This window comes from Lacerta agilis, chromosome Z (genome assembly GCF_009819535.1).
Source record: "Lacerta agilis isolate rLacAgi1 chromosome Z, rLacAgi1.pri, whole genome shotgun sequence".
NCBI lineage: Eukaryota > Metazoa > Chordata > Lepidosauria > Squamata > Lacertidae > Lacerta > Lacerta agilis.
Window position 1 is genome coordinate 38173379 of NC_046331.1, and position 19331 is coordinate 38192709.

General features: G+C 43.5%; 1 protein-coding gene across 3 annotated transcripts in view; it reads left to right on the forward strand.

Annotated features, from left to right (window-relative positions):
* The window catches only part of NRK (Nik related kinase), a 111884-nt gene that overhangs the window by 26673 nt on the left and 65880 nt on the right, over positions 1 to 19331 (forward strand). The window contains exons 3-11 of one of the 3 annotated variants that reach the window (XM_033137425.1): positions 356 to 412; positions 6817 to 6942; positions 9489 to 9599; positions 10467 to 10557; positions 12963 to 13093; positions 14760 to 14814; positions 16399 to 16477; positions 17482 to 17657; positions 18744 to 18816. In XM_033137425.1, the coding sequence (XP_032993316.1) occupies positions 356 to 412; positions 6817 to 6942; positions 9489 to 9599; positions 10467 to 10557; positions 12963 to 13093; positions 14760 to 14814; positions 16399 to 16477; positions 17482 to 17657; positions 18744 to 18816 (899 nt within the window). Of the gene's footprint in view, positions 1 to 355; positions 413 to 6816; positions 6943 to 9488; positions 9600 to 10466; positions 10558 to 12962; positions 13094 to 14759; positions 14815 to 16398; positions 16478 to 17481; positions 17658 to 18743; positions 18817 to 19331 lie in introns of those variants that run through there. The other 2 variants (XM_033137427.1, XM_033137428.1) reach the window with 2 other exon arrangements.

Below are 19331 nucleotides of genomic sequence, written 5' to 3' on the forward strand. Positions count from 1 at the left end.
GGAGGCAGATCATAGGCATCATGGCTGGTACCCATTGACGGCCTTTACCTCCAGAAATCTGTCCAATCTTCTTTCAGTATCACCCAAAGGACAGGACGTAGGCAGGTGTAGGGTGAGGGTTTCAAATCCTCACTTTCAGCTTCTGCTAGCCACATCATGGACTATCATCCTAGGAGTTTTTATGTTCACTGTCAGATGCTGTACAAATGACTTTCGCTCAGCTGAGCAGTTTTAAAATTGTGTCTGCTGAAAAACTGGTGCTTTGATTCAGTGGCTTACACAGGTCATTAATCTGCATAATTATGCCAGCATTGTGTGCTTATTTGCCTGTATTGTGTTCTTATCGCCTTCCCAGGGTCGCCATGTGAAGACTGGGCAGCTTGCAGCAATCAAGGTTATGAATGTGACAGAGGTGAGCAGAGAGATCACCAGGCTTTTCTGGAAGTGGTGAGGGGGTTCTATAGAAAATAAGCAGTTTCCAGCTTTCTGTTACACTCTAGCTCAGGGGTCAGCAAACTTTTTCAGCAGGGTCCACTGTCCCTCAGACCTTGTGGGGGGCCAGACTATACTTTGGAAAATACACCCAGAGATGTATTTTAAATAAAAGCACACATTCTACTCATGTAAAAACGCTGATTCCCGGACCGTCCGCGGGCCGCATTTAGAAGGCGGTTGGGCCGGATCTGGCCCCTTGGCCTTAGTTTCGGGACCCCTGCTCTAGCTTTAAGAAGAAATGGAATGGAAGGTTGGTTAGGGATGGCAACATCTGGCAATTTCAGTTTCTCATGGTTCCTCCAGCCTTGGTTTTCCAGCCTTAAATTAAGCTCTCCAAGTTTCATCAGCTTATGGGTTTGTTTGTTTGTTGGTTGGTTGGTTGGTTTGTTGACTTACTGGCTGGCTGGCTTGTTTTTAAGTTTTCATAAAAAAAATTCCTAAGATTTTAGTTTAAGTTTCTCCTAATATATTCATTTTTATACATTTCTTCAAAGCAATCTTTTCCTAATATAATGCATCTCTGTGTGCCATTTTCACAAATATATGCATTTATATGCATGCTTATAACTCTAGCATACCCATTTTTTCTACATTTTAACTGCCCGGAGAACTTAGAGCTGTTAGGAGTTTGCTGGTTAATACAGTACTACAAGTTACAAGAGGGGCGTTATAAGGGACCCATCCCTGAGTGTTAAAATTATGGCTTCTTTATGGCAGAAAATGATCTGCTTGTATAAATACAGTTCTTTGCACCACACATCCCTTTTCCAAAGGCAACTGAGGATGGTTATATAGGCAGCTGGTCCCGTTTTCAATCATGCTTCTGCAATTGGGGCATGGCAATAGATGATGCTTAGTTGTGTATATTTTTCTGGTCTATAATAATGAAGCAATGGAGCCTCTTCCTACTTATTTCTGGGTGATTATCTGTTTCCAGAGATAGCAAATAGAAGATTTCCTGTTGGTTCACTGCAGCCCCTGCTGCGTTTTCATAACATCACTGCCCCCTGGATATACCAGCCGTTTGCTCTGTGAAATCTAGGCCACTGTAGACAGGCTGGCAACCCACAAGTTGTTGATGCAAATACATCTTTCGATTCCCCACCCCACCAGTTGTTTAAAAGAGGAAAGAGGTGGGGGGGGGACAGCTTTTGTTTGCTGCCGCCCAGCTTGCAAATTGGTGTGGCAGGACTACAAATCTGAGTGGTTACGTTGGGCTCCCTGCTACCAGCTAGATGGTTGACCCAGTGTTGGCTTCTCTGACTGGTGGTAGCTGTCAAAGGCTTTGTACTGAAGTCTTTTTTTTTTAAAGGAATAAAACATGAACTATGAATCACCATAATTGACCTGGGAGGGAGAAATCTGACCAATTGGGACCCCCGCTGCATCAGTGGTTCCCTGCTCAGGGACCTTTTGCATTGGTTTGCCAAAACATGTTATGCTCTCACTCTTGATTAGGTGACACGGCTGCTTTTCTAATCATAATGCCAAGGTCTCTGTGAGCCATTATCAAAAGCAGCAGAAATGCAAACTGGGGCCTGATCGGCTTGTACAGGGAAGACAGACATTGCACAGCGTCATCCGTTTCGATCCATCACGGCTGTTCTTCTGTGTGCACAAAACATACCACAACTGCTGAGTGTGATGCACACTGCATGCCTAGCAGGGCCCAGATCAACACCTGGGACCTTCTGGGTACAAGGCTCTGTCACTGAGGTGCTGCCATTGAAAAGGGTTTTGGGGGGGGGCACCCTCGGCTTTTAAAGTGGCTGCAAAGTGTAGTTTGCTCAGTTTGAAGGACTCTGGCAGCTTAGTGGCTCTGGGTCCCCCTTCATTTTTAAGCTTTGATCTTGAGCCACTTCATTGTAAACTGCTCAGGCAGCAGGATGCTGTGGTGATCACCCTGGGACGATTTGCCCATCTGTCAGGAAGAGTTGCTTCAGTGTCAAGCTTTTGGGAGGGGCCTGGGAACTTTCAGCCTGCTGCATTGGATATGAGAATCAGTGTGGTTTTTGCAAGCATCTCCCCAGCAGCCGCACTTCCTGTTATCTGACAGAATTAACTGGGCAGGGCGCTTTTTCGACAAGATCAAAGTCTCGGTTGCATTCTTCTTTTTGAGGGGAAACGGATATAACGAGGGCAGCTGCCAGACACTCTAGTTCATTCGGCTCTTATTCCTTTGTGTCCCTCCATTCATAATGCCATATAAGTACTGCAAACTAATCATAATACTTCACATTTCACACAGTGGATTTCAAGGCTGCTATTCAACTGATGGGCTGGGACCCACCAGTGGATCATAGCCTGATTCAAGGTGGGTTGCAACAGGAGCACTCCCACCATGCAAATATATGGTAGAAGATTAAGAGATGGCTCTTTAAAGGCGTATTTGGACCCTAAATGGATCTGGGGCCTGAAAAGATTGAAGGTGCCTGCTTTTTATTTTTATTATGTCAATAAGAGCGACTCTGTAAGATACCCAAGATTGGTAGCCCTAAAGTGTAGTTGGAGGTTGCGTTTGAGATAACAGAGGCACAATAGCTCAGTTGTTCAGTACACGCTTTCCATGTGAAAGACCCCAGGTTTAGTTTCCAGCAACTCCATGTAGGGATGGAAAAGCAGCTGCTACATGTTGTGGAACACCCTTCCTCAATCTTGGGTCATCAGATGTTATTGGGCCACACATCCCACCACCCTTGACCACTCTGGCAATGAAGGATAGGGGTGTTAGGCGTTGAAGTCTAGCAGTATCTGGAGACCCAAGATTGCTGACTCCTGGTGTAAACAATACTGAGCAAGAGGGAACTATGGCCTGCCTCCAAATAGCTTCATATAGGTGTCTTTTTTTGGGGGGGGGAGCATTTTAATGCTGCTAGTGTAGTCCATTTCACAACCCTGATGCACAATTTGCATGCACAGTTTATCCCTTCCATATAAATGTGCAATCATGGGTCTAAGTAGGATCAGCCACATTATCTGTTGAATCAGTGGTAGATTTTCATGCCCCCCCCTTTTTTACAAGAACGTTAACACAGCAATGGCTTCGTAGTGAATTGGTGCCAGGTTTGCAAGTGAAGATCAGCTGCTTTGTACTATTTTGCAGAAAGCTAAGCTGATAGCCTGTGACAGGTGGGTACCTCTCTGAGCCTTGTGCTCCAGGTGGTTGTTGGGTAGCCTTCTTCCAAATCTAAATCCAGCCCACCTAGTGAGTTTTTGGTGGATGCGAAGCACAGCTTTTGCTTCTCGAAAAATTGGGGGAAGATTTGTAATGCTTTGTAATACCTTTGAAAAGTGCTTGGGAACTTCAACTTTGCGAACATGCAGCTTCCTTGTTACAACAGCTCTACTGGCTGGCTACCTGTCTGTTTCTGAGCACAATTCAAAGTGCCATTTATGACCTATAAAGCCCTATACAACTTCCCTTGCATATTCCCTCATATGCACCTGCCCAGGTTCTGATACCTTCAGGGGAGGCCCTCCTCTCAGTTCCGCCACACACAGCCATGTTGTGGAGAAGGCCTTCTCGATGGCTGCTCTCAGACTTTGCAACGCCCTCCCTAGAGAAGCTAGACTGGCTCCCTCATTGCTGTCCTGCTGTCAGGTTAAGACCTTCTTGTTCCAACATGGTTTTAAGAACTGACTGCTTTCAGATCCTCCAAGTGTTCCTATTTTCCAGGGACGTCCCTGGTTTAGAGAAACCATCCCAGTTTCTGATTTGATCCTGGAATGTTCCACTTTTCCTTAAGACGTCCCTATTTTCATTGGAGAAATATTGGAGGGTATGGAGTTATCTCACCTCTGAGCTGTCTGAAGACAATCCCCTATAGAGATTTTTTTAAAAAAATAATAATAATTGTTTAATGTTTACTTATGTTTTTATGTATGTTGGAAGCTGCCCAGAATGGCTAGGGCAACCCAGCAAGATGTGTGGGGTATAAATAGTAAAATTATCATTATGGAATAGGACTTCCCCTATTTTCAATGGAGAAATGTTGGAGGGTATGTGCTTTTAATGAGGGGTCTGGTGCTGTGCTGTTTTTGTGGTAATTATATTTTTTAACAGTATATTCTGAGTTGGCATCTGTCTGTCTCAGGAAACAATATGTTCTGAGCTGCAGGCCCAAAGGAAGGCTTATGGGAGAGGTTGGGTGCAGGGATACAAAAAAAAATCTCAAAAATGCCATTTATTTAAGAAAGGTGTAGACCAGGGGGTCCCAAACTAAGGCCCGGGGGACGGATGCCGCCCAATCGCCTTCTAAATGCGGCCCACGGACGGTCCGGGAATCAGTGTGCTTTTACATGAGTAGAATGTGTCCTTTTATTTAAAATGCATCTCTGGGTTATTTGTGGGGCATAGGAATTTGTTCATATTTCCCCCCCCCCCAAAATATAGTCCGGCCCCGCACAAGGTCTGAGGGACAGTGGACCTGCTCCCTGCTGAAAAAGTTTGCTGACCCCTGGTGTAGACTTACAGCAAATCACCCTGCCAGGTTTACAGAAGGACACTGCACACCTATCAGCCAATCCCCCATTCCCACCACCCTTCTGAGTAATACCTCTCCCCACTCTCTCAACTATATATAAGTGTCTGGTGACTTCCGTTTCAGTCTATCTGAAGTAGTGTGCATGCACACGAAAGTTCATACCAAGAACAAACTTAGTTGGTCTCTAAGGTGCTACTGGAAGGATTTTTTTTTTTTTTACTGCAGTAAGGAGATAGCTTGTCCACACCCAAGCAATCATTTATAAGTTCTTTAAAAAACAAAGCAGCACCTGACCAGATGAGGGCATAAGTGGCAAATACCCAAATCTTGCAGATTGTTCCCTGTTCTGGGATCAGAGCCCAGCACCCCAAGCCCCCAGATAAGGATAACTTCAAAGCAAGTCAATTAACCTGTATCAAAGTAAGCAAATATAAACATATATGAGCTCATTGCTACAACAGCTACCATTTAATTGTGGGGTTTTATTGACTACCAAGATGATGTTTGCAGAGCTTCCAAAACAGTTCACCTTTGGTTCAACACAAAATGGAAGAATGCACCTTTGGGGGTAAAGTCAAGCCTTTGGAGAGTTACAGCACCTGCTGTAGTTTTTGAGGCCAATACGGGTGAGACATGTTTTGTTGCAGCTGGGGCAGATGAAGGTGTCTGGTTGTGCTGTTGCAGATGCTCCATGGTGCTTCTTCTCTCTGTGCGCCTCCCAGTGATCATTCCTCCTCTGGTCACTGCTATGGATACATAACTTGACTGTCTCCAGGGACTGTGATCGTCTGCAAGGGATTTCCACATGGCGGAGTTAATGTTGCCAGTTAATGTTGTCATGTTATAGATAGATAGATAGATAGATAGATAGATAGGTATGTTTATTCTTTTTTGATGATTTGGGGGTTTCTTGTCTGTTTTTAGCTGTCTTACTTTATCTCTAAGATGCCTTGTGACCCTGTCAGGGGAATGAATAAATATATACTAATAATATTACTTATAGAGGAGGTAATCAGAAATGAAGTTGGCCATACTGTAATGTGAATGTCTTTCTTTTGAGGTTAAAGGCGTGTGCTTTGCACCTTAGGTCTGGGTGGGTTTCAGATTGGTTTCTGAATGTAAACATCAACCCAAGAAATAACACACGTCAAGCAAGCAACATCTCCTTCGCATGTCAGAGCTGCTTTGAACAACAGTTTGTTCAAAGCCGGCTCTGCTGTAGGGCAAAATGAGGCAGTGGCCTCAGGAAACTGACTCTGAAAGAGCAGAGAGCATACAGTTCAGATTAATGAACCTAAGTGAGGCATATCCATTAATGGGTGTAATTTGAGAAGGACCAGCATTGGAAAGAGCTTAGTATTTTTTTACTGCCATGGAGGTGGGGAGGTGCTTGTAGGATTTTCTGCTTCAAGGTTACAGAGTAACTTGGCTAGCCTTGGGCAATATGTACCACCATGATATGTGAGGTGTAAGATGCTATTTGGTGCTCTCCCTCAGACAGCAAAATGCCTTGGACTGGTCCTGCTGTTGTTTACAGGCCAGATACTACCTAAGCAAATTCTGGGTGCTTTGATCTTCATTGCATTGGGGAGCAATTTCCATCAGCATCATGACATATGGAAGTAGTGCATTTAACGTCATGTGCAACTTAGCAGTTGGTGGACCTGTTTGCCAAGCACTTGTCCAGTCTCATTTTAAAGCTCTCCAAGCTTGTGGCAGTGAGTTCCACAAACACTGCCTTGAGTAGTCTTTCTTCACTGGGCTCAGGTCAGGCTTCTGAGAACTCTCTCTGTATATTGATGCCCCTGTAATCTCCCCACCCTTCTTTTTGCCCCAGGATGAAGAAGAAGAAATCAAACTGGAAATAAACATGTTGAAGAAATATTCCCATCACAGGAACATTGCAACATATTATGGAGCATTTGTAAAGAAAAGTCCTGTGGGTCAGGATGACCAGCTGTGGGTAGGTACCCAGTTTACTCTTCGTGCATCTTTAAAGGTCCCTGTTTTATCAGTTAGTCTCAGTGCCCATTTAGGGAACAGAGGTTTCCCCCCATTCAACTCCTTTATATTCTCTCTTTTTCTCTCTCCCTTTCCCCTCTTCATTCCTTGCTTCCTGAACTAGGGGGGGAATTCAGTGTCACACTTTCCCCAACATTCTGTCAGGGCAAGCATTTCAGAACAATTCCCTCCCCCTTCCATTGCACTGGTAGAAGCTTCCACTACTGGGACCAGTTAGTAGGGTGTAGAAGAATTTCTGAAAATTCCTTTACATACCCAGCTACTCATTGCACTCTACAAATATCATCTTATCAGGAAGTCTGTTACGCATGAAATGAGAATCAGGCCTTTAGTGTGGTGGCACCTACCATTTGAAACACTCATTACAGGAATCATTTCTATTATTTTTGGCACCTATTGAAGACTTTCCTCTCTCAACAAGCCTTCTAAGTGGGGACTGTTATCCTATTATTATTATTATTTCTATTTATTGCATTTATATATCACCTTTATCTTCAAAGGAACTCAAGGTGTTGTGCATGGCTCCCCCCCCCATTTCACCCTTACAACAACCCTGTGAGGTAGGTTAGGTTCAGAGATGGTGACTGGCCCAAGGTCACCCAGCGGAGCTTCATTGTTTGAGTACAGGATTGAACCCTGCTCTCCCGGGTCCTATTCCAGCACTCTAACCATTACGCCACACTGGCTTGCACTGCACCAACCTCCCCATTGGCTCACCTTTCCTTTCCACCTCCCAGCAAGCAGCAGCAATGTGGCCAAGCAGCAGTCACAGGTGAGCAGAGGCACTCCACAATTTCTGCTACTGCTTATAACTAATCTAGGTCAGAAGGAAGGAAAGGAGAATGAGGAGTGGATGGACCATGCTTGTCCTGGGAAGGCAAACACTTCCCTTTTTCCTCTATTCACAAGGGACACCAGTGCACAGATCAGGAACCTTTTTGGCTTATCCTGCCTGCAGTTTAGTATCTGGGAGACATGGGCTAATATTTTGTTAGGGAGGATCATACATTAGTGCAAAACATGGGACTCATTGGCCTTCAGGTCTTCTCCATGCCTGTAACTTTGTGGCTGCATAGGGAGATCGGTCATGGTTATCGACCATCTGGAAGCCGACTGATGGCCACTGTAATTGCCGTTTTGCACAGTTGTCCATGAAATTAGCAGTTGTGACCAGAGCAAAGGAATCTAATAGATGCAAATGTTGACTGTGGCATTAGAAGGTGCTTTAGTTATATATACATATTTTAAAAGGTTATTACAGGCAAGATGGGAACAATGGGAACATTAGCAACTTAATGCAGTGTGTGTCTGCATGAGTATGTTTGTTTTTAATATCGTTGACCAGCAGCCATTCCATCAGGCTGTAGTAGAGAGAGAGGCAAGGCAATTTCAATGGCTCTCCCAAGACGCCAGCTCCATCTGGCTCTTTCCATCCTCAGCTGTCATCTAGCAGCAGCCATTTCTTCAGGCAGATGGAAAGCAAGACCCCACCATCAGCTTGGCTGAGAGACCAGCTTCATTTGGTTCCTCCTCTTCTCTCTGAACATTTTCCATTCCAGATGGTCTTTATAAGAACTGCTATGTAGCTTTTACAAACTGGGGTCTGAATACGTGTTTTCCTCTTCCCTCCTCATCCTTTCTTCTTTATGTGTTGTGTTTTGTAGATTGCAAGCAGGAACTGGCTTGTGTGTGTTCCTTTTAACTGATATTAGACAAGTCACTCTGGGAGCTCTTGTGGCTAAAAGGCATGGTAAAAAAAAAATTGCTGCTGATAATAAAAAAAAACCTGGTAAATGTGCTGAAAATAATTGCCAATTGGTTTTCAGGGTTTGTTTTGTGTGCTTGATTGGTACCTGTGGCAAAACAAAAGTGATATCCAAAGACCAAGTGGATGACACCCCAAAATTAAGAACTGGTCAAATTCTAGTATTAACAGGAGCTTCAAGATGCTCTTCTTCCATCCTTGAAGAGTCACTTTCAAAAGCAGATCTAGCCCATTCATTATTTGAGATGGCATATGGAATAACAACATAGTGGTCTCCTCACCCTTTTGCCAGCCATTAGATTTGCTTGGCAAGTGCTAGGAGCACAGTAATTATTCAGCCATACATGCACAGGAAACTAACATGCACTCAGTTCAGATGGCATGCCCAAACCACAGTTTGTCTCCCAGGGGCAGTGATTGTTTATTTCCTAAATGTATTAGACACTCAGTAGCTATTGCTCTCTGGGCATCATATGAGAAAATAGTAAAAACAGGATAAAACCACAAAATCCAACAGCATACAGTATTGAAGCCACAGCAGGTAAACCAATTGTCACTGGTCAAACCTTAAGCAAATTGCTCTAAATTAAATTTAAAGTTTCTTTAAAAATAAATAAATAAAATGTTGCATCTAACTGCAGCCAGTTAAATAATAATAATGTACCTGTTACTTAAATTTCTTCTTTTCAGCCATAAATAACTGTGCTTTTGATCTCCCGCAGCTGGTGATGGAATATTGTGGAGCTGGTTCTGTGACAGATTTGGTGAAGAAGACAAAAGGAAACTCTTTCAAAGAAGACTGGATTGCATATATATGCAGAGAGGTTCTCAGGGTAGGAGTCACCTCCACGAAATACAGAAGCAAACATTGGTCTTTGTTTGAGTCAGACTTGGGATGGCATGCATCTGACACCATCATACGTACTAAGTGTGAACTCAAGAGCTGTGCTATGATGACTTCGCCTATGGAGCTACTGGAAAATGAGGAAGTTATCAGCAACACTTCCAGGGGAATTCTGATGTTTTCAGAAGTAGGAAAGAGAGGAGAATGCAGGGATTCCATGTAGCCCAGTGAGCTTGCTCTGTGGCAATGGAATGGCAGTCTGTGAGGAGGGGAGGCAGAAGCCAGACAGTATGTTAGAAGAGCAGTTGGCCCCATGCATGGAGGTAGCACCCTTTCTTAAAATTAAACCTCAGAGAACTGCAACATCTTACCTAGCAACCTAAATTTTGCTTCTAGAATCTGTATTTTTCAACGTAATTGGTGCCACCACGTGCCATGGATGCTGTCATCTCCCTGAGTTATTGGTCCTCTTGCTGAGGATTGTGGGCTTCCCATCAGAGCATCTGGCGCTGGACACTGTGAGAACAAGATGCTGGACTAAATGGGCCTTGGATTGATCCAGCAGGGCTCTTCTTTTATGTTTTTAGGTCCTTATCCTTAGCCTATCTAGACAGCACACAATGTCAACACTATTGGGCAAGTCACCATACAGTCAACTGCGCTGCAATATGTTCTCTATTACAAGGACCTCCCACCCACTATCCACCCCAGATGATTATATTTAGATGATGAATGAATGAGGCAGTGGGAGAGGTCATTTCCTCACCCAAGATACGAGCTTTTGTTATCTAGTTTGAATAGAAGCAGGAAGGGGCAAGATAGCTCAGAGTGTTTTTGTTTTTGTTTTATCTTCCAGGGATTAGCACACTTACATGCTCATCATGTTATCCACCGAGACATTAAAGGGCAGAATGTGCTCCTGACAGAAAATGCTGAGGTGAAGCTAGGTATGTGTTCCTTGTCTTTTTTTGATGGGGACTGTTATGTGCTACTGAATGCATCCCCTGCCACTACAACGCACAACGAGTAGCGATGCTTCAGAGGTAACTGTAGTGTTGCAAATAGGGACACTTGAGGGATTTCACATTTGTGAATTTTGATCCACAGCCCCCAGACACACGTCTGAATTCTGTGGTGTAGTTCTCAGCTCGAAAAGCCTTTTTAAAAGCGCTAAGGTGCATACATTAAGAAATGCATACATTGAAATAAAATACATATATAAATGTGACTTTGCATATCCACTCATTGAAATTTGTGAATATAAGATTAACTAAGAAAAACGGGGCAGAATGGATTTGTGAATGAATGCCAGCAAAATGGCTGTGTCCTGGAAAGATGCAGATCCATCCATCCCTTGTCACAAAGATACAGAATTATTGAGAATTATTTTGGGGGGGGGGGTGCCGGCGGCACCTTTCCCTTTAATTTTTCTTTCTTTCTTTGTAATACACACTTGGAAGCATATAGTTAAGCTTTCTCATCAAGTGAAGAAAATCACCTGTAGCTCCTTCAGTGAGAATAGAGATGGAGTTTGAAGAGTGATTTAAGGAGTAGTTGAACCTTTGTCCTCAGGGTTTGCTTACATATGCATGCCCATAATTTGACGACATAATTTGACAGTTTGACAATAATTTGACACCCGCAGTATCAAGTGTTGTAGGCAGCACGGATGATCAAAGCAGCTCAAACACCACAGATAGAATATTTAGTCTTAGCTCGGATGGAGTGCATGTTGCATGGGCTCAGCTCAGAGACAACAGGAACCCATGGCTTCCCATGGTGAGAATAATACGTGGTGGCACTTGCAACATACGAATGGATTGCTTGTAGCCTCAGATTTTGTATAGATAAATATATTTATATTTGGAAGAAGTTTATACAGAATACAGTAAGTTATTAATAATCATATATGTATTAGCATTTATAAGAATCGTGTATAAATTAGCACATAATGAACTTGGTTCTTCTTTTTTCACTTTATTTTGTACACACACACACACACACGTAGCGAACCTTCAGCTTACATGCTTCCCTCGCTGCCTTGTTTGTGCCTGTGAGGAGATTGAAAGCATCCATTTACAGTTTTAACCAAGCCACAGTTCCTTGTGATGTCCTAAATCAAAGAACTGTTTGATTTAATTATAGCTAGTGAGAACAAGCCAGGATCACACCATGGTTTCTAATCCTGACTTGCTCTCGAACTTTAAGCAAGCCGTAGTTCCCCAAGTTTGCACATTACAGGGAACTGTGGTTAACTTAAAATCAGAAGCTCTTCTTTCTTGATAGTACAAATCAGGAGAGAGGGAATGCATTAGCTTAAGGCTTGCCATTGTTTCTTGCCATAGTGGGAAGCAATGGCTTTCCATTACATCTAAATGAAGCCTATATCTGCATATATTCAGCCATTGTCTGTCCTTCTTAACTGATTAATTAGATCTATTATATATACATAAGTGTGTGGGCTAGAAAAGCATTAGTTTTGAAGGGGGGAAATGCATTTTTACTTTTCACAATGATGCCTATATGCATAGCACTTTTCACAATGATGCCTATATGCACAGCAGGCACCATCTCTAAAGAGACACTCCCTCATGTGCAAAAGAAGAATGCCTCTTCAAAGGAGGGCATTTGAAGAGGCATTCTCACCCTTCAAAAACATGCAAGAAGCATCCTTCATTCCTGTGTGATGAAGAACTAGGAATGTCCATTCTAAGAGGGTATTTGAAAAGTGATTCCCTCCTGACTAAGAGAATGCCTCTTCTTAGAATGTGGAGTTATAAGTACTTACATTTCTAAAAAGCATTAACATTTTTTTTTAAAAAACAACAACACCTTCCTGATTCACTTGGACCAAGTTTTTAATCAGTCTCAATTGAATGGGCTATATCCAATGTTCATTTTCAGCTAACGCAGGTTTTATTGTTGTGCAAGAGCAGAATCCAATGCAATAGCTGCATTGCAATAGCTGCACTATCAGAAACTGGTGCAACATATTGTGCAATCTATTGCACAACAAAGTTACCAGCAACCTGCTTAGGTTGGTTGTGCAACGGTGTTTCGCTAGTGCAAAACATTTCACCAGCAGAACAAGTATATCGCTGAATGACTTTTAACTTAGCAGTACATTGGACGTGACACAATGTAATTGCTTGATCAACTAAGCATTTTATCCCTCCTCATCACCTCAAGCACAATGTTTTGACTGGATTCAGTTCATGCAATTCAGCTGCACGTCACCAAGAGCATATGAGGGCCCTTCCCTGTGGTTGTGCTCTGCTTTTTTTGCAACCAGCTGTGTGGTTCCACGCACCCCTCGCTTGCTTCATTGCTTGTGCCTGCTTGGCTTTTGCAGTGGATTTTGGAGTGAGTGCCCAACTAGACAGGACAATTGGCAGAAGGAACACATTCATTGGGACCCCCTACTGGATGGCACCTGAGGTCATTGCTTGTGATGAAAACCCAGAGTCAACATATGACTACAGAGTAAGTCCTGTTGCTGCTGGCTGACCTCCTGCCCACCTCCTCTCCAAGCACTTGGCCAAAACATGCTTTGTTCTCACTTTTTTCTTTGCTCTGGAAACAAAGATGTTTGTTTTTTTCCCTCCACTTCTTGAAATCAACCACTGTGATCTGCACCACAACAGTCTTCCACCTCATAAATATTGCCTTCTGTATCCAGCCCTCCTTTGTCCCCTACACTGCCTTCCAGACCACTGCTATTTCTTCCACAGCATCCCTTCTGTATCTAAAGTCAGCTCCCTGTTTTTTGTTTTGACCACATCACACCTTCACTGTCGTTTTCTCCCTCTGTTTTCTTGCTCAGTTCTGATTCCTCTTCAGTCACTTTGCTCTCACTTAAAACCTTGGTCAATGAACAGAATAAGCAGGTGTTTTGTTTCTGTAATAGACTGAGTTTGGATGAGAGAGAAAAGGAAGGAGAAGAGCCCTTGGAGTATAACATTTTAAGACAGTTGACAACTGGGAGAGGATGAAAGTGGTTTGCTTGGGTGGGAATGGGTTTAGGAAATTAGTAACTCTGATCCTGTTCATCAGAGATTTCAGTTTACCTGAGAATTTATTTTTATTGTTCCTTAATTAAACACTCTGTCTGGGGTTAACTCTAATTGCCAGTGAAAGTTGGCTTAAAGGGATTGAACACCTTGCATGCACATGAAAGCTTATACCCAAAACAAACTTAGTTGGTCTCTAAGATGCTACTGGACAATATTTTTATTTTTTTTACCTATCCCTATACTCATACATAGGGACGCAGGTGGCGCTGTGGTCTAAACCACAGAGCCTAGGGCTTGCCGATCAGAAGGTCGGCAGTTTGAATCCCTGCGACGGGGTGAGCTCCCGTTGTTTGGTCCCTGCTCCTGCCAACCTAGCAGTTCGAAAACACGTCAAAGTGCAAGTAGATAAATAGGTACCGCTCACAGCGTTTCCGTGCGCTGCTCTGGTTCGCCAGAAGCGGCTAAGTCATGCTAGCCACATGACCCAGAAGCTGTACGCCGGCTCCCTCAGCCAGTAAAGCAAGATGAGCGCCACAACCCCAGAGTCATCCATGACTGGACCTAATGATCAGGGGTCCCTTTACCTTTACCTTTATACTCATACATTGGTAGGTATGGGAGAGGATTGATTTAGTTTACACTTAAAGTTGATCCCACCTAATTTGCACTTTCTGAAACAATTCAGAAGCCAAAGCACAGCCATCCTTTGGAATTTGCACTTCTCTGAAATTTGCAGTGCAGTTCCCCAGAAAGGTGAAGTGTACAAAAATGGATGCACTAAAGCAGAGTGTGCATACATGAATGAAAATAACATAGATAGATGCATTGTATTAGGAAAAATTGCTCTGCAAAAATGTGCATATCAGGCAAAATTGCATTCATAAATGTATTTATTAGAAGAAATTTGCACTAAAATGCTGATGAATTTTCACGAGGACCTTTAAAAAATGCAAACTGATGTGTAAATATGGTTAATTTAATTTAAGATTCGAAAAATGAGAAAAAGAGAAAGTGTAATCGGCACATTTGCAATCCCTATGCAATGTTTGAGTTGCATTCAATGTGGTAGGCCCTAAGTGGTGCCAACCTGCTCTCTACTGTCTCTTTATATTTATGCATTGTCTGTTTTCCTTTAGAGTGACTTGTGGTCACTGGGAATCACAGCTATCGAGATGGCTGAAGGGGCTCCTCGTAAGTTTAGTTTTGTTTTGCCTTCTATAACATGTTCCATCTTAATGTCAGTGCCCTTGTTGAATGTAGAACATTGGCTGAATATGTGTATTTCCAAGTTTGCATAGCCTCCAGTAAATTGTCCTTGTGGTTACTAAACCGAATAATAGATTTATTTGTAACTAGAGGTAAACACACACACACACACACACACACACACAGCAGCAGCAGCAGCAGCACTGTTGCTCAAAGCAAGAAACTCTTTGCTATTCATTCATGCAGCCAATTTCCACCCAACCCTTTTGAAGCCATTGTGTGATGGAAAACCAATGCAACATCAGTGGTGGACTAGGGTACTATGGCACCCTATGCAAGGCCAAAACTCCTCCCTCCCACCAGCAGCCCTAACACTGCCATCCCAAAGGTGGGTAAAGAGGTGTCTGGCTTTGGAAAGAGGCACAAAGGCTCTGGCAGGGTCCTAGAGCCCTCCCACCTCCTTCCTCAAGCTGGGAAAGTGCTAACTAGGATTTGGGAAGGAGACAGAAGGACTCTAAACCCCTGTTAGAGCCCCACACCTCCTTTCCAAAGCCCAGCACACAGCCCTAAACCCACCCCTGGCAACATACTTGCCTGTTCCACAAATCCCATTCTCCCTCCCACCCCTCCTGGAGCTGTGAAGGCTGTGGTTTTCCATGATAAATGATACAGTGGTACCCCGCTAGACGAATGCTTCGCTAGACGAAAAACTCGCTAGACGAAAGCATTCGTCTAGCGGGAGGCTGCCCCGCTAGACGAAAAAGTCTATGGGGCTGCCTCGCAAGACGAAAAAATTTCGTCTTTTTTTTTTCGTTTTGCGGAGCGCGGCTCCCATTGCCGCTCCGCAAGACGAAAACCCCGCTAGACGAAAATTTTCGCGGGACGAATTATTTTCGTCTAGCGGGGCACCACTGTACAGAGAATCTTACAAAATAACAAGACTCCAACCAATGGAGTAAAATGCAGAAAGTTAGAACTGGAAATGCATTTGGCTTGATAGAAGAGCCAAGCATGTAGCAAGAGGAAGGGCTGGCTCACATATGCATGTTCATCACTTGAAGTGAAGACTTGGGACAACATGGATCAAGCACCACAGTGACAATTTTCACATCACGTCACACAATCAGAAACTCAAGCCTTATACGTGGAGCCAATTTATAAATTCATCTTGCTGCCATCAATGGCTAGTTAAGGCATGCGAGTTGCTCATGAAATGTTGTGTGCTGTTTGTTAACTTGCATTTGTCTGAAGGTGACATCACAGTTAGAACAACATAGATAGCATTTTCAGATTGCCTTGTACACAATAGATCACACTTAGTCATACCTAAAGCAGGCCCATTGAAATCAATGGGACTTGTGAGTCATGACTAACCTAAATCTCATTTGTGCTGTTGCAAGTACAATTAAGTCTGGATCCAACCCAGTGCTTTTCAGCAAAGTCTGTTCACATGTTCTCATCAAGCACGCAATGCAATCAAAAATGATGGCAGGATTGGGAGAGCCAGGCTGGAGGTATCCATTTTAACAGATTGCATATGTGTGCTTGTTCTTCCTCTTCTTCTTGCAGCATTGTGTGACATGCATCCCATGAGGGCTCTGTTTCTCATTCCAAGGAACCCTCCTCCAAAACTGAAATCCAGAAAATGGTAAGAGGCTTCCCTTAAATGGCAATAAATGCTAACTTGTTAAGAACATAAGAAGGGCCTGCTGAATCAGGCCAATGGTCCATCTAGTCCAGCATCCTGTTTTCACAGGGACCAACCTGCACTGTGGACATGAGCGCAACAGCACTCTGCCCACCTGTGGTTTCCATCATCAACATATTGCCTCTGATAGTAGAGGTATTGTATAGCCATCATGGCTAGTAGTCATTGATATGCTGGCTTGGATCACAATCTTGGCAGCTGTTTCGATTCAGACTATTGAAAGCTTTCTATGCATCCCAGATACTGTGATCATATTGATTCCTTCCAAGCTCTTATCTGCACTGGAAGTTTTGTCCGTTGTTGCAATGGCCTCTGTGCAAACGTGATTTACATTAAAGCAGTGCAAGCGAGTGACTCAGGGGTATAGTACAGGACTGCCAGTGTAGATGACCCTTTGCATGCAGAAGGCACCAAGGTCAATCCCTGACATCTCCTGAGCAGGTAACATGGAATGTAGTAGCAGACACCAATCTGAGGTGCATGCCTAAGCTCAGAAGTGAGATGGCTCCATGATAGGGGCACCTTTTGATTGCCGCCAACTGAACTTCCAAAAGTTGCAGCACAACCAAGAGGGCCTCATCAGTTGATTGCAATAGTGCTAGCCAGTAAGGGGTGGGGGGAGTTCTTATTTAGGGATCCTGGTCCCAAACTGTTTAGGACTTTGTAGGTCAAAACCAAAGCCTTAAAATTAGCCCAGCAGCTTATGGGCTGCCAATGCAGCTCCTTTAGGAGCCGTGTAATGCACACATGATGGGAGATACGCTAGAATAGTCCAGTTGCTGCATTTTGCGCTAGCTGCAGCTTCTGGACAGTCTCAAGGGCAACCCCGCATAGAGTGCCTTGCAGTAGTTTAGACTTGCTGAGATATTCTGCTAAACTGTTTGAGGAATTGCAAAGGAGAAGTGCCGAGTGAAAAGAAGTATTTTAAGTTGTTGTGTTTTTAGGTCAAAGAAATTTCTGAACTTTGTGGACACCTGTTTGGTTAAGAATTATGTGCATCGCCCAGCAACAGATACCCTGCTTAAACATTCCTTTATCAGAGACATGCAGAATGAACGACAGGTGCGCATCTTGCTAAAAGATCATCTAGATAGGACCAGGAAGAAGAAGGGAGAGAAAGGTAAGGACTAAAGCTTAATAACCTGGGACCAGTTTGAGATCGCCTTAGCGAACCAGTGCCAATTCAACCACTTCAGTTGGGAGAATTGGCACTGCTGCAGGGACTACATAATACCTGTTCCAGATTTGTTAAAACGATATTTTTAGTGTGGTACTTTGGAACTCCCTGCCTCTTGAGATCAAGCCTACTAAAAACATTCCTGTTTTGACAAGCCTACCCAGGTGCTTAGGAACTTGGGGTAATTTTTATTTGTTTTATTATTTTAGCTTTTGTATGTTTTAAAGCGGGGCTTTAATTTTTTCTTGACTTTACTGATTTATCTTTTGGAAAACGCTTTGAGGCTTTTTGCAATCAAGAGGTGTGTCAATTTCATGAAATTAATTAATTGAATAAATACATTGCTGCCAGCTTCCTCCCTGTTAACCTAAGCAAAATTTTGCATGGAAGAGAACATAGGAACATAAGAAGCGGCCTTATACTGAGAATATCATTAGTCCATCTAGCTTAGTAATGTCTGCACTGACTGGAAGCAGCTCTCTGGGATTTCAGACAGGATTCTGTCCCAGCTTTACCTTCACACATTATGCTTTGACCAACACATAATGCTTTGACCAGCTTGGGTTTGCCCCTGAATGTACATTCAGAAGGCAGCCTCAGTCAGCTCTGGCTCCCTGATTAGCACACGGCCTGATAGACAGTTTTGCAAATGTGATGGTTGCATTCAAAGCATTCACATACTGCGTTTTTAGCTGTGAACCTGAAATAGCTTGTGTGTGAAGCTGTGGTTGTTGTTTTTTTAAAACTGAAGTAGGACTTCACTGAGAGCTGACTCTAGCTACATATACATATTAGTAAAAGATTGATTAGGCAATTAGGCATTTACAAGACTTCATCATCATTACAGATCAGTAAGATCAACAATCAGATAATATTGCATTTAAGCAGAAAACAAGTGAATGTCAGGCTGCTCGTATGTTTAAAATGTTTGACAGTTTCCAGCGTTCGTTGCAATAAATGTGGGGGCAGATTGTAAAACACAAAGCAGTCAAGTTTCCTAGCTGGATTTGGTTTTCCTTCTTCTTTCAGATGAAACAGAATATGAATACAGTGGAAGTGAGGAAGAAGCCGATGAGCTGAACGAAGATGAAGGAGAACCAAGGTTACATTTTGCATTTGTAGATAAGATCTGGGTTGCACCCAGGAGAGAGATGACTCCAAAGTTTGATCTGTACACTTCCAGAGCAATTTTTGGAGTCATTTCCTTGTGTTGTGTTCTTATGTTGGATAGAGTGGCAGAATTAAGTTGCTCTTTCCCATGCACGATTGCCTGCACATGGGGGCCTAGAAACTCTACTCGGGGAAGAAGGAGCCACATAGGGCCAGTATCAGGAGTCGGCATGTTTGGGCACTCACTGAGGCCCATTGATAAGGCTACCATCTCAGGTGGCAGGCTCTGGTCCATGCCTGCCACCACCCACAGTGCGCTGCTGCCACTGGGAAGAGGAAGCCACAGGAGAAACGCAGCTGGCTGAAAAGGCACTCAGACCTGCCAGCCACATCTGGTCACTATTTCTCTCTCTTCCCAGAAGGATACAGATGCAGTGAGCAGGGTTGGTTCACAGCAACTGCATCTATCTCACTCAGAGAAGAGGGAGCTACAGCTTCTCTTCTTCC